Source organism: Netta rufina, assembly GCF_964035555.1.
Source record: "Netta rufina genome assembly, chromosome: 2".
Taxonomy (NCBI): Eukaryota; Metazoa; Chordata; class Aves; order Anseriformes; family Anatidae; genus Netta; species Netta rufina.
This window is the reverse complement of record NC_140124.1, coordinates 45845560-45860321: the sequence shown is the minus strand read 5'-3', so window position 1 is coordinate 45860321 and position 14762 is coordinate 45845560. Positions and strand designations below refer to the sequence as shown.

Genomic DNA, 14762 nt, shown 5'->3' with positions numbered 1-14762 from the left:
TTCACTCAGAAGCTGAGACAAACCCTTTCTCTTGGTGACCACCCCTCTTTCTCATAGGGCAGTAAAAGTGAAGTGTCTTAGACAAAGATTTTTGAAACTGCAAGCTAAGCATTTCTTTACCCAAGACAGTAGCCCACAGAAGTTTAAATTTACAAACAAAACTGCTGAGCTATCAGCCTATATCTTGAGTAGGAAATGGTAAAAGAAAACATGATTTCAAATTCAGACTGCAGCTCAGAGGGAGGTGGGATGGAGAGAAAATGTGGGTTGAGTCTCACTATTACACACTGTGTTCCTGTAGGGAAGGCCCCTTCTGCCCAGGCTTTAAGTTTTTCAGTGCTTTGCAGTCTGCATTTACAGTAAAATCTGCACACTGCCCTCCAGATCAACAGGAAAAGTTGATGCTCTTTCAGCCACCACAGAGACCCCTCTTCCTAACGTCTCGCTTAGGCACACCTTCTGCGACAGCTCACGGCTCTGTGAACCTCTTTTATACTCCCTGCAGTGTTAGTGGTCAGGTTATGTATCGCTGTTTCTATTGAAACTCCACATAGATTTTCTAGGAAATGACAAAATCTGGCTACAATTTCGGCAAAATCCAGCCTTACGCTCTCTGAGTAATACTGCAGGAAGCCACCCAGCAGGGAGAATGGTCAACAGCTGCTGCTAAATAGCTGCAAAATGCAAAAATGTAGTTTTGCTATAACTTGCAATGACAGCTTAACAGGGCCCCTCAGGGGGCAGATGAGTGGACATAATATTCATCAGTCCTGGTTTACAATGGTCACCTACACAGGCATCATCCGTCACTCCAGCAGCTGGGGATTGTTGATGTAGGGGTGCCAATGGAATTGGTAAAACAAATGTTTCAAAAGAAAGTCCATGATGACAGCCTGTGCACTCAGCTATACTTCCTGTCCTGCCTTTGAAGCATTACCAATTCTTATATCTTTCTCCCTATTGCTTTCAATCTTCCTATTGCTTCTCAATTGCTGCAATGCCACCACATCAAAAAGGGAACGAGCTGCAGGTCCCAGCCCTCCTCACACAACAGCCTCTGAGAACCACAAGTCATTACAAATGACTTTCCAAACCTCACAACGCGTGTTCGAGGACGGGTATGCATCCCACAGGACAGTGTGGTGCGGACTGTATGAGCTGGTCTCACAGCTGGAGGGAAGGTAGCTCCAGCACCACTGTGCTCTGCCTGACCTACATAGCTCGAGGAAGTGTGTGCTAGCACAAGGCCCTGACCTGTTTCCCTTCATAAGACTCACAAGAGGCAAGCGTGATGCTGTCTAACATGGAATGTATGGTATAGATGTATTTTTTAGATGTATCTTTTTGCTTACAGGTTCTTTCTCACCAGAGACGACAAAAGGGAGAACTGGGAACCATGTAGAAATTACGTAGAAGTCAGTAAGAGACCACATGAATGAAGTCTAACTTTGTGGGATTGTTTCAACAGTCATTTTGGAGACCTGAATATAATTTAAAAATCACACATTCTGTATGCCAGATATTTCGTACCACTCTCTGCTGAGCTACAGAATCATCTAGAGCAGCCGCAAATACTTGCTGTCCTGAGAACATGATTGAATTTAACCACCTAGCCTTAACCCTGTAGAGAAAAAAATAGTTTAGGCACTGAATTTCAGCAGAGGCAGAAAAAGTACACACCCACTTCATCCCTCTGTTCAGAACTTGGGTTGGAAACTGATAATTTTCAGAAAGAAGAACCGTGCCCTTGATTCTTGTAGTGTTTTGCAACAGATCACACAGGAAGTGCCGTTTCCTATTTTCAGATATAGGGTTTAACTATATGTTTGTTCACAAAGACGAAGGCGACACGGTCTGATAAAACAAGCTTGATAAATCAGTGAGTAGCTCATTTTTTTTCTCTTATATGTGAATGTGTAAATACAGATTCAAATTTGTTGTGTGGGGGATGCCTATGTGTCTAATGACAGTGGGAACAGAACTGCTAGAGGTACTGTCTGTAGTAGCAATTGGGTCTTGTAACCAGCTTCCAGCTCAGGATAAGGCTAAGTGTAAGAGTTTTGAGGTGTAAGAGAATGGAACTGGACAAATGGTGGAGAAAATTAGTTTCTAGAAATGTCTGGGGTCTTGCTTTTGAAACTGTTCTGGGAGGTCAGTAGCTTGAAAATGTATTCCTCTAGGGATATAAACTGATCAGACATCAAATCCTTCACATTTAATCTAGTCTTTTGAAATCTAAGCCACATCTTGTTCTATCAGGTGCAGACGACAGATGTCCTTCATCGCTATCCTATCACAGTATTCACAGTTTCTTTGTATTATCTGAGAATTTAACATGCTAAAGGTGTTTTATCATTATGACTTTATGAAGGGTTCTTCGGGATTGTTTCCTCTTTTAAGGTGATGTCTCTGAGCAAGCAGAAAGTCTGTACTCTATCTTTCAACTACAGGTACCAGTGTTATGGCCAACCAGTAGCTTGCAGTTACCTTTCAATGAAGTTTTACATGGGTAAAACTCATCAGTACTTTGCTGAAATTTTACCACTCACACCTCTGCTTTGATAAACGAGACTTGCTACTTGGGCATCAGCAAAAAAGCTACAATAGTGTAAGAACAAATATATATATATATATATACACATACATATATATTTCATTCGGTATATTAAACATACAGCTGTAACAGCAATTGCTTGGAAAGCATGTAATATCTGTCTTGGTTTCTCTTTCTCAGATTGCTTATTTTGAGTGCTGATGCTACTCCCTCACTGTACATTTATTTAGATAAAAACACCTACTTCTTTTGTCTTGCAACCACAGAACTAACTGCAGAAGAGCTCAGAATTTTCAGAAGGCTGCCTTTCTTTTTTTTTTTTTTTTTATGGGAAATGGAAACAATTGGATCCTGAGCATTCATAGAGAATTGAGTCTGTTTTTCCAGCCCAAAACATATTTTTAGCTTGAAAGTTCTGCAGGAAGGGAAAAAATAATCAGGTGTCAGGCAAGCAGCTCCAAAGGGAAGAAGTGTCTAATGCTCAGCTGCTAGAGGAAGAAGTTTCCAAAGTGAGGTTTGATTTTGGACGGGACTGTCTTTCCCCAGTGATATCCTGGAAAGAAATCCTGTGGTTTCTATCACATGCCACAATGTGTTTGAGGGAAAGTATCAGCTCAGAGTCTTACAAATAGCATTTAGTTTGTACTTCTACATTTTCCTTCAGCTTTCTTGGTACCTCAAGAAAAGTGTGAACAAATGCTTGCTTCCCAAGGTATCTCTAGTCCACACATGGACTACTCTGCAATTTTGCTTGTCCAGAGACTCCTTCTGGAAAGACCAAGGCAATGCTGAAGGGCTAGAGCTGCTAGCAGGAAACAATGGTCACCTCTCTTACAATGCCTGCTCTGCTTTTTGTAGGGTATTATTTTTCTTCATTTAGGTTCCGTTTTTAATCAGTGCTACGACACAATTCTCTCTCTTCACAAAGTGCCCTCGATACTGCTGACATACCTTTAAGCTAACCACCAGTCATTAAGTTATTTCTTTTTCTGTGTGACAAACTGCCATTCGTGAAAAGGAGGGGAGCAAGGAGTAGCATTTTGAGAAGAAAAACCTTGTCTTGGGCCCTAGAAAGGGAAAGGGAATTTGAGGGCCATTCCGCTTTGAGATGAGCAGCTCCATTCATGTGCTTGTGTTCCTCTATTAGTTATGACTTTGGTGAGGAAACCCTGTCCAAATCCCACTCAGGGCACAGCAGGCTCAGCGAGCTGTGATGACTGCCATCTCCAAATGAATCAGTGTGGCAGGGCAGGGGCTTTCTGAGCTTGAATGGAAATGCCTGATAATCATACCAGCACCTAGACACTCCTGTAGGAGAAGGTGATAGTGTAAAGATAACAGCTAATACTCAAAAGCTAGCAAGGCTTCTCTTGAAGCAGCCCAAATACCCAAATACAACAATCTGAAAGATGTGATTTAAAGATACATTCTCATTGCAAGAATCTCTGACAAGAGCTATGAAGACTGGCAGTAGGTATTGAGATTGCCATCACAAGGGTATACTATTGGGTATACAGCCAGTGGGTGAGTGGGCCTAATAAAATAAGGCCCCAGAAATGTGCTGTTATAGCCACAGGCTGTCTGGCAGACCTGGAGCAAATTGTTGTGGCTGCCTCACTTACATTTCTTTCCCAGGGAGCAGGTATTTGGAACAAGGCTTGGTCACACTTCAGAGTATCAAACTTCTTGGAGACTCAGAATATAACCAGTCCTCTGAGGGGAAGCAAGAGTGGCCTCTTATTGAACTACTCGTATTTAGATGCTTTAGAGGGAACTGAAAAGAAAATACCCCTTCTCTTAGATTTCAAGCTTATATTTGACTTGTTTGCCCGCTTTGGCAGAAAACGTCTAGAATTTCTGTTAACAAACAAAACTACTCTGAAACTGTGAGTCAGTCCTCTGTGGTGTTAGCAGGACGGTGGGTTAGTGATGGCCTCATGCAGTCCATCGAGCCAGCAAGAATGCCCTGCAAATGAAAATCCTTATCCTTAAGACTTCCTGAATATTTGTAATTTCAGAAGAAATAAGCCAAACAATCACAAGCCCGCAAATCAGAATCAGAAAAAGACTGTTTATACTCACAGCACAAGAACAGAGATAAAACTTGAGATCCCTTTGCTAACACACCCATTTCTGAAGGCTCGTGACCAAACCCTTTCATAGCCAAAGCCAGACTTACTGCCAAGGGCTACAGCTTCCAGCGAAGACATTCCTTTCTGCATGAAAATGAAAACTGGAAAAATGGTTAAAGACAAATGAATCAGAAATGAAATGCAAACAGCTTGTTCCAATATAATTTCTTAGCAAGATCAGTTTTCAAGAGCTCTTGGTGATTAACTTTGCTTGTGTGCAAAGGATAAGGAGTGTTTTAGAAAGCATTTCAGAAAACATTTTCATGTTTTGTGCTTGTTGAGAGGAGGTGGATCTCACTTCTATCCCGTGCAAAAGCTCGGAGATTTCCCATCAGGTCATAGACAGAAACAAAAATAACCACAGCACGTTGTATTTCTGGGCAGCATGAATATACATTGTACAGGGAAGGAGCTGCATTTTGGCAGTGGGTAGCTGTACTGGGCCTGGCTCACACAGCGCTGTGTTTCACATTTATGACTACAGCTGGGACGGGTGACCCATACTGACCAAAAGATATTCCTTGTCATATAATGTTGTGCTCAGCAATAAAACTGTGTTGGAGTTTTATCAAAGCAGGTATTGCTGGAAGGCTTGTAGGGAATCAGTTTGTTTAGTGTGAGGTGGCAAATGCATCACCTCTTTTTTCATTTTGTTTCCTTCACCTATCAATCAGTCTTTATCCTAATTCACAAGTTTTTCTCACTTTTGGCCTTCTGATTCTCTCCCCCATCCCACTGTGGGGGGTGTAAGTGAGTGACTGGATTGGAGTTTAGCTGCTTGTTGGCCAGGGTCAACCCATCAGAGAAGGTAAGACTTAGACAACAGAGAAGACAGATCACAAGAGAACCAATTACCTTCAGTTCTGTTACTCCCACAATTATATTCTGATGTTTTTACATCTCAAACTAAGTTCCAAACTAGATAACAAAAGCCACAGCTTAAAACGGTAATTAAATTGAGCTTCAACCAAAAAGCAGATCAGCAGCCTGCCTCAGCGCCACTCCAACCACGGACTGAGCTCTTCAGCTACATTTAGTCTTGCAGAACTCGAGTGCAGAGACTGAAGTGATGGTTTTCACCATGTGGTCTCTGCAAAAGACATCTGCAGACTCACAGGGCAGACCTCTCCACTGGAAAAAAGTGCACAGTGAGGCTGCAAACAGGAAAGGAGCGATCATTGCTGTGTTACACAAGTGGTCAGAGATGACACAGCAAGTAGGGGCAGGCGCAGGACCTGAAGATTTCTGTTTCAGAAGCAGTCTGCTGCCTTGTCAAGAGAACAGGCATCATTCTGCCATGAAAATTCACTGCCTGATGAAAGCAGTCATCATGATACCCCCCTCAGGCCTCAAAAAAAAAAAAAAAAAAGTGTAGGTGCTTGCCCAAATGGCAAGTAACTCTATTTGAGTGGCTATGAAGTGCATCAATTTCCCCACTTAGTGACTGGGAAGCACCTTAGGTCCCTCTTACACTTGTCTCCACAAAATCCTATTCCCAGCTCCTCGAGGAGATGCAGAAATTCTTTTATTTTCTCCAGGAGCCCGTGAGAAGACATATCTCCTCAGCTTTTCAGAGACCAAATTACACAAACCTACACTTCAGCATCTGGCTCCCAGGCCTGCCAGGGATTTGGGAAGAGGGGCAGGTGTGGTGGCAGGAAGGGAAGGGTTTGGTGGCATCCAAGTCTCATCCCTTTACCTGCTTGCACTGTAACAGAAGTGGCCAAGGACTTCCACAGCTCTGTTGCACCACTTACCTCCTAGACTGCGACTCCTCCGTCTCAGGGGAGCTCCCTCCCTCTCACAGCCCCCCAGCCAAAATCAGGGGGACAGAGATTTTGGGCAGCCCTTGCACTTCCTCAGTTACTGTGCTGCAACTGCTGTGAAGTTGCCACACCACATATTGATCGTCAGAACTGTGACTTCAATAAAATAAAATATGGAATCAGGAAATCATTTGAGCAGGGGTATTAGTTCAGTAAAAGCCTGAACAGAGGTTTAAATCAAATCCTGAGAGAACTAAAAATTCACAGCACTGTAATTTTTTACTTTCTTTTGGCAGTTGGTCTATATGCCATGCTGACAGCAACTGAAACCATTTATGCCATTCGAGAAGGTGTTGCCTACCAGTTCTTTCTGTTGTGATTTTCCCGGCAGGTCATCAACTGAGTGCGCTCAGCATAACCTGCACAACACAGGGCTCCACAACATTTTTATTCCAGAGTTACTGAGGACCAGACCAGTTTCATGACCTTGGCCTGACCAACACCCTGCAGACCAACACCGTCGACTTGCTGCTTCCCCAGCTGGGTACGTTTAGCTCCCCTTGCCAAGGGGCATTTCTACACCTCCACTGACACCACTCCCAGAGGCCTCAAGGCTCAAAGCCATGAGTAACCTCAACAAGCAGTGATCACTTAGGGTTTACCAGCGTCAGAGCGCCCTTGTGGGCGTACACCTACACCTCCCTGCTGCCTCCTCTTCCTTGGGTGAGGCTGCAGAAGGGGCTGGCACAATGAGGAGGTGGCCAGGCCCTGTCACTGTGTTTCATTACCCTGACTGCCAAGCTTGCAGTTTCCTGCAGTTAACCACCCTTCTCTTCCTTTCCAGACCAACACACCATGGAAAACGATACTATAGGCTTCCTTGACATGGCTACAACAACAGAATTTGACTATGGCGATTCAGCACCATGCACGGGGACGGAGGAAAAGCACTTTGCAGCTAAACTTCTGCCACCGCTTTATTCTTTGGTGGTAATATTTGGCCTCATAGGCAACGTGCTCGTTGTCCTTATCCTGATAAAATACAAGAGATTGAAGAGTATGACTGACATCTACCTGCTCAATCTGGCAATTTCTGATTTGCTGTTTATATTTTCTCTTCCCTTTTGGGCCTACTATGCTGTTCATGACTGGATTTTTGGGGAAGCGTTGTGCAGAATTCTCTCAGGTGTCTACCTCCTTGGCTTCTACAGTGGCATCTTTTTCATAATCCTGTTGACCATAGACAGGTATCTGGCCATAGTGCACGCAGTGTTTGCTTTGAAAGCGAGGACAGTTACCTACGGCATCCTCGCCAGCATTGTCACCTGGGCTGTTGCTATGCTTGCCTCTGTTCCTGGGATAGTATTTCACAAAACTCAGAAGGAAAATTCACAGTATACGTGCAGTGCTCATTTTCCAAGTGATAGCTCAATAAATTGGAAGTACTCCTACATTTTAAAGATGAACATCCTGGGACTTGTCATTCCAATGTTCATTATGATTTTCAGTTACTCTCAAATTCTAAAAACATTATTGGGATGTAGGAATGAGAAAAAACAGAAGGCTGTCAGACTTATTTTTGTGATCATGATTTTTTACTTCATCTTCTGGACACCATTCCATATTGCTTCTTTTTTGCATACGTTTCAAAGTTCATTTTTTGACCCAGATTGTGAAACCCAAAGTAAACTGGAGAAAGCAATCCAAGTGACAGAAACAATTTCAATGATCCACTGCTGTATCAATCCTGTGATCTATGCGTTTGTTGGAGAAAAATTTAGGAAATATCTTTATAACTTTTTCCGAAAGTATGTTGCAGCTCACCTCTGCAAAAAATGTCCATCTCTTTATCGTGAAAAATTAGAAAGAGTTAATTCCACATTCACACCATCCACTGCAGAACATGACATCTCTACTGGACTGTAAAAATACATCAAAAGACTAGCTAGTAAATATTTGCATTAAGGACTGCATGACATTATTGAAGAACTTTATGTCAAGCACTACTAAAAACTGCATGACCCTCAGTTCTTGTGGTTAATCCCGTGGATTACATATTTTTTTATATTCTTAAACTAACAGAATCTACCATTTTTCCAATAATTGTTAATGCCATAGCTGGATCACATCAAGATTTGAATAGGGCCCAGAATAGTTTTATTCTGGTGGTTGGACCAAGTTCTGTCCAATGAACAAATGCTCATGAGGTTTACCGGGGGGCAATATAATGTTGAAGAGACTAAAGAGTAATAAATCATCTTGCAAGAAGCATTTGCAGCTATGTGAACAACACAAGATCAGGAGGAAGCTTTGAGGATTGATGTGCCTGTTCAGTATATACCATTAAGCAAACACCTAAAATCCTGATTGCTTTTGGAAGTGACAGTATTTCTGCCACATAGCCAGCCATCTGGTAGTGGGAAGCTTTCAGTCTTCTTCATTTTACTCCTCATTCCCTTATGTTCCCTACATGAATAAGAGATGTTTCCACGAAAAGGATGAATATGAAATATAACAAGAAAACATCTCTCCTCTGATGGGAGAGTTGACTGACCTTTTTGTTGCTGCAGCCATTTAACCCACGGATTTATCTGCTAGTTAACAGTGTAGTTGTTTTTAAACGCAATCCTTTCTACTATAGGCTAAGGTTTAGTGTTTTTATTTTAGGTCTTTAATTTTATGCCAACCATATCAGTGTTCAGTTGACAACATTTTCCAAAGTGGGTTTAATGGGTAACATTGTGATTTTTGTGGGTGCAGTTTTACACGTAACTGCACACACTGATTTTACTGACTGCAAAGAAGTCAATGTTGTGCACCCCGCAAAAACATATCATATTCCTCCAAGAAAATCAGCACTTGTCCAATAGAGGTACATCAGCAAAGATCTGCAAGGACAGAATTAAAATTACCTTGGTATTTGCTGTGCAGGATTCTGTATGAAAATATCAGGACCCTCTGGAGGATTTTGGAGACCATGAGCTGAGTACTGAGGGGAGGCCTCCCTAGTTCTGGATATATAAATCACATGTGTAGAGGCAGATTTTGTGTGGCAGATGCAGAAAGCATGTCAGGGTAGTTTCCTGCATGATACAAACATGTCCTGGACATGCACAGCAAGTCTGTTAGCTGGGAAACACTTCTAGGAAGACAGAAACCTTGGAACTACAAAAGCAACCAACTGTAGGGGAGATACAACTCCTTGCCTTCCCAGGAGAAGAGCACTCATTGCCTCTGGTGCCGCTATCAGGACTGCACCCTTACTGAAGACTTGAGACCATTACTCACTGGTGTCTTATGGCTATACATTTATGCCATTATTGGGAATTTTCCTGTAAAAGAAAGTGGTATTCTAGGACATGATACTATCATTAAGCTGTTGCTTTAAACTGTAAGGAAGTGCAGGTGAACAGTCCTTATGTGAGTGAACAGTTTGCTTCGAGGGACACCATTCATGCATGCAAGCAAGGCCTTGCTCACAGAAATCTGCAAGGACAGGTTCGACTAACCTCCAGGCAACATGAGGATGGAAGAAGGGACTCCACACAACTTAACATTAGGCATGTGACAGATGCCTACGTTGACAGCAAATCTCTTCAAGATCCTTCGATGGACAGTAGGGAAAAAAGAGACACTCGTGTCAGAAGCAGACATGATTTAAATGGCATCTGGGGGAGATGACCTGTCTGACTGCTCCCCCGTGAGGTTAATAGCCACAGATATACAAAGGAAAGACCAAAACTATGCTCACAGTAAACTTTCTTAATTGGAAATATTATTTTTCCTTTCTTTTGTACATTTTACTGCACAAAAGTGAAAGCACCTTTTTAATGTTAAAGTATAAATTAGATCAGTGTGATACAAAGCCTGCTGTAGCCATGGTATTTCTAATGCTGTGCTTTATTTTCATAGAATCATAGAACTTTGAATGCTTGTCTTGTTGGAATTACGTTCCTTCCTATTTTTGTGTTAATGAAGTGAAACTAATAAAATCTGTCTGAAAAGTGAGGTATACCTTGTAGCCCATGTTCTTCTTGCAAGTATAAGGGCATCAGCTCTGCTCTCAGAATGGAGGTAGAAAAAAGATGCAATGATGGACTTTAACCCTCACAATACTACACTTTGACATGAAGCAAACCACATAACCAAGCAGGGAATGGTCTGGCAGGTCTACTGTACTGGCATGGCTTTTATCCACCAGGAAGCTTGAGAAGAGCACATTCCAATGGGCTTTGGGAAAAGCTTGGGGGAACATATTTTAAATGGGCGACATCTGTCAGGTAGGAGAAAGAGGGCTGTGTCAGTTATAAATAGGAACAGGGGAGGAATACAGGAGGGAACCAGAAGATGGCACTTTTGTCTTGACAGGAAAACAAACCAAACCCAACCCAACAGGATCATCTTATTGTTACGTTATGTGCCCTGGCAGGATGGATCCAGATCAGTCAGAATTCATTACACATTCATTGCAGAAATCATTCAGCTTCATTGCAGCTTTGCAATGAGACAAGCAAGGCGTTAATATGCTCTAGGTAGCTTTGTTGCAGGCTGTGAGTCTTGACAAGTCAGATGGGGCTGCAGCGTGGTGTAGCTGCAGGCCAGGTAGCTCCGACATAGGGTAGCAAGACTTCAAGCAGTCTGGCCATAGCAGGACAGAGCTACCCAGGGAGGGTTTAGCAAGATCCCAGGCCCTGTGAAAAAGGGCAAATTGCCTTGGCAGAGAGGTGGGGAGAATTTTTGTGTACAAAATACATAGACATTTTGACACAAATGTTCCATAATAAGATCTGCAGGGAAAGGATTGAGATGATGATGCAATATATATGTGTGTAAGAGCTAGAGAAGCAGGCAGAGATTCAGAAACTGTGATGAACTAGAATTAAGTTAAGAAAATGGCAGGACACTCCAGGACTGTAATTACAACAGAGAAGACACTAATGCAAGGAAGAACCACTGCAGTGCTTGGGAGGCATCTGACCCTCTCTGGGGAGATATTGAGGAAACAAAAGCAAGCATTTGAGAGAATGTGCAAGTAGCACCAGAAAACCAAAGATTCAAGACCCTGTGAATGCTACAAGTAAAATGTTGATTTTAAACAAATCTAGAACCGCTATATGGAAACTGTTAGAAGTTCAAAACGTTTGGCACTGAACTACTTAAGAGAAAGCATGTCTCAGGCATTATATTCCACACGGCATGCTTATCAAAGGAAACTCTGCGTGTCTTTGACAAACAGACCCAATCAAACAGATTAGTTTAGGTACAGGACAGGACAGATCCCAACTTTTCTGCCGGGAGATGCTGCTGCCACACATTCAGAAGCATGGGGGGAGGAATTCCCCACGCAGCAAAAGGTTGTGCTGACTGTCAGGCCACTGGCAGACTTCCTAAAGGGCAAAAGGAAATGTAGAAAAAGTGCATATATGGTATCAGTGAGTGCTAAGCAATACTCAGAACCAACCACCGGATTTATTATCACTGGCATTGGTTGGTCTGTGGCAAAGAGAAGCAGTGAAATTTCTGGTAACCAGTGCATGGGGGTGTTCCTGTTTTATGACTTTCTTATTTGCTAACCCAACTGTGACCTTACGTGTACGTATCTTACATGAAATAAAGGTAAATGGAGTGTAAAGGAAGAGAAGTAGATGAAAATGGACAAATATGGAAAAGTGGTGGCAAAATTTGTGAAGATGACTTTATTAGTCTTAACGGAGGCTAAGAAAGTAATAGCCAGAGTAATAGGAAGATCAGAGTACAAACGCTTCAACATATTCAGGATGTTAAAAGATTTAGGCACATAGCAGAGACTTTTAGTTAAGAAGCTCCAAAATATCACTCCTTCCAGTAAAAATTGTAACAGGGCTAAATGCAAAGAACATAACGATAAATTCATACCGTATCTTATTCAAGTTAACAAAAAACCAAGGAAATTAAGTGACAAGCGAATGACATGATGCTGATCAGGTTAAACAGCACAGCAGACTGATACTGCTGCATTTTGAAATTTAATTTTACAGCTGTTTTCAACTACTGGTACCTACTGAACTTCCAGTGGCTACTGTGGTTAATGTGGCCTGAGAAGGACTGCATCTTTATAAAGTATAGAAAAAAAATAAGACAGCAGGGGAAATAAAAACAAACCAGTAAATTCTGGTGCATTTGGAATACAAATAGCAATCAGCTAGACCAAAACAAGGATGTTTGTCTAGAAATAAGAGTCAAAGGCATTGCTTTGTACCCACATTCTGGTGACACTTGCCTACTAGGAGCTGTATTTCATTCTGAAAATGCCATGGTTGGGAGAAGTTTGTATAATAGCTGAGCAGTTTTTTAATTACCATGACAGTGAGAGCAATCTCAGTTTGAGTGTTTTAAGTCTGCAATGACTGATCGTGGAAGGTGGGGCCCACCACTGAAATGGAGGAGGGTGGCATTAGCAGATACACAGGCTGATATGCAAAACTGCACCAACCTTCCAGTGGCAGTCAGGTTTGCAGAACTGTCTACAAGGTTGTGCCAGCAGGACAATCAGCATACAACAATAGCAGCACAACCTATCTTGATACCAGATTTTTTGAAGGGAGTAGAAACCAGGTGGATGGGAGTGAAGAAGGCACCTGGATGTTACTTCCTGGGACACTACCATGAGGTATGCATGATTATAGACTGTATATAATTATAGACCATATATAATTATATAATTATACAATTATACACTAATCTTTGGCATTCTGAAGTGTTTTCTGATTCCTGGTATATACCTTGTCATTGTATCGATTCTCTCCATTCTTTCTGTGACCTGGTTTTCACTGAGAAGAAATTTGGTGTGTGATTTTCCCAGCCTGGCTGACCAAAGGTCCAGGATATACATGCGTAACGGGGAGTACTCCTGGCTCACAGCTTAGCTAGCCACAAACAGCACCTCTAGACGGAGAATGTATATACTGTAAATGCAACTGGAAACAGCAAAATGTGAGAATTAAAAGCCTGTGTAAAAAATGGGCTTCTCTGCTGGAATTTTTTGGGATGTATAGCTAGGACCAAAAAGTAAAATCTACTGCACTACTTCTTAATTTTATCTATTTATTTATTTATTTTTAATGTAAACTGGGGCAGAACACATCAGAAGTCTGGATAAAAACAGTAGAAGGAAGCAATGCTCTCTTCCTCCTTGCTATATCAGGAAGCATAGCTAGATCAGCAATAGCAACTCAGGGAAAGCCCAAACAAAAATAATACCATAGCAATGAAATTAGTATGTGCTGCAGTTAATAATTTCAAAATTTATAATAGAGAAACAAACAGAAAACAGATTAATATTAGGAAAACAAACAAACAAACAAACAAAAAAACAACCTACCTTGATTTCACTGCCAATAAACAACATTGTGAAGAAGCAGTGTTAATCCAGATTAAAAATGCTTGTGTCTCTTAGAGTGTTTTTTTTTTTTTTTTTTTTTTTTTTAATCCAGCTTCCTCTAATTTGTGAAATGGGTAAAAGGTTGTGTTTTTTTTTTTTTTTTTTCTGTTTACTAGTCTCCATGGCAGAAGTCCAAGGCAGAATTTGGTACATAATGTTTGTCCCCATTTTCCTCAAAAGTTTACATCTAACAAGTGTAAGGGCTTTGCTCTTAAGAATTTTGCTGACTTCCTTCTTCCTGCTTTTCAGTTTTACATTGTTAAGTTTTTATTTGGGGGATCCTCACTGATAATTTTGGGTAAGATTAGATATACTTTATCTCATTTCTTAGATGGTGTAATTGAACAGTGACCGCAAAATAAAAGTCGAAAGAACTTGTGAGCCTGAAAGAAAAAGCTGGTAAGAAAAACAAAACAAAACAAAACAAAACAAAACACAACCCAACAACTAAGTAGTTTCTGCTACTTGGATGTCTTTATTCAGTCTCTCTAAAAAAAAAAAAAAAAAAAACAAACCACAAAACAAAACAAAACAGAAAAAAAAACCACTAATATTTTACTGATTACTGGGCACATACGCTCATGCTACCCTAATTTAATTTGGAAGCAGATTTTGTTGATAGAAGAAACAAAATGAGATGTGATGGGAGGAACATATGGAAAAGGAAATGCATCAGGTCTGCGTACACATCTTCATTAGACCCCTTCTCCAGATGGAAAGGATGATCTGCATTTGCTGGAGCTGTAGCCTTTGATAAGAGTGTTATGCACTATCGTATCTTGTATCTCTAAGAAAGGTATCTGCCATTCTGCCCTAAACTTTATTATTATTATTTTTCCTGCAAAATGTTAGCTGTATTTTCAAACTGCTGTACCCATAATTCTGTCTGA

General features: G+C 41.4%; 1 protein-coding gene across 1 annotated transcript; it reads left to right on the top strand.

Annotated features, from left to right (window-relative positions):
- The first annotated feature begins 1778 nt into the window (after positions 1-1778).
- On the top strand, positions 1779-10358 carry LOC311222442 (C-C chemokine receptor type 5-like). Its single transcript, XM_084306729.1, has 3 exons — positions 1779-1879; positions 6844-6996; positions 7297-10358. Exon 3 carries the CDS (start codon positions 7308-7310, stop codon positions 8376-8378), a length of 1071 nt encoding a protein of 356 aa, XP_084162855.1. The 5' UTR covers positions 1779-1879; positions 6844-6996; positions 7297-7307; the 3' UTR covers positions 8379-10358.
- The last annotated feature ends 4404 nt before the right edge of the window (positions 10359-14762 follow it).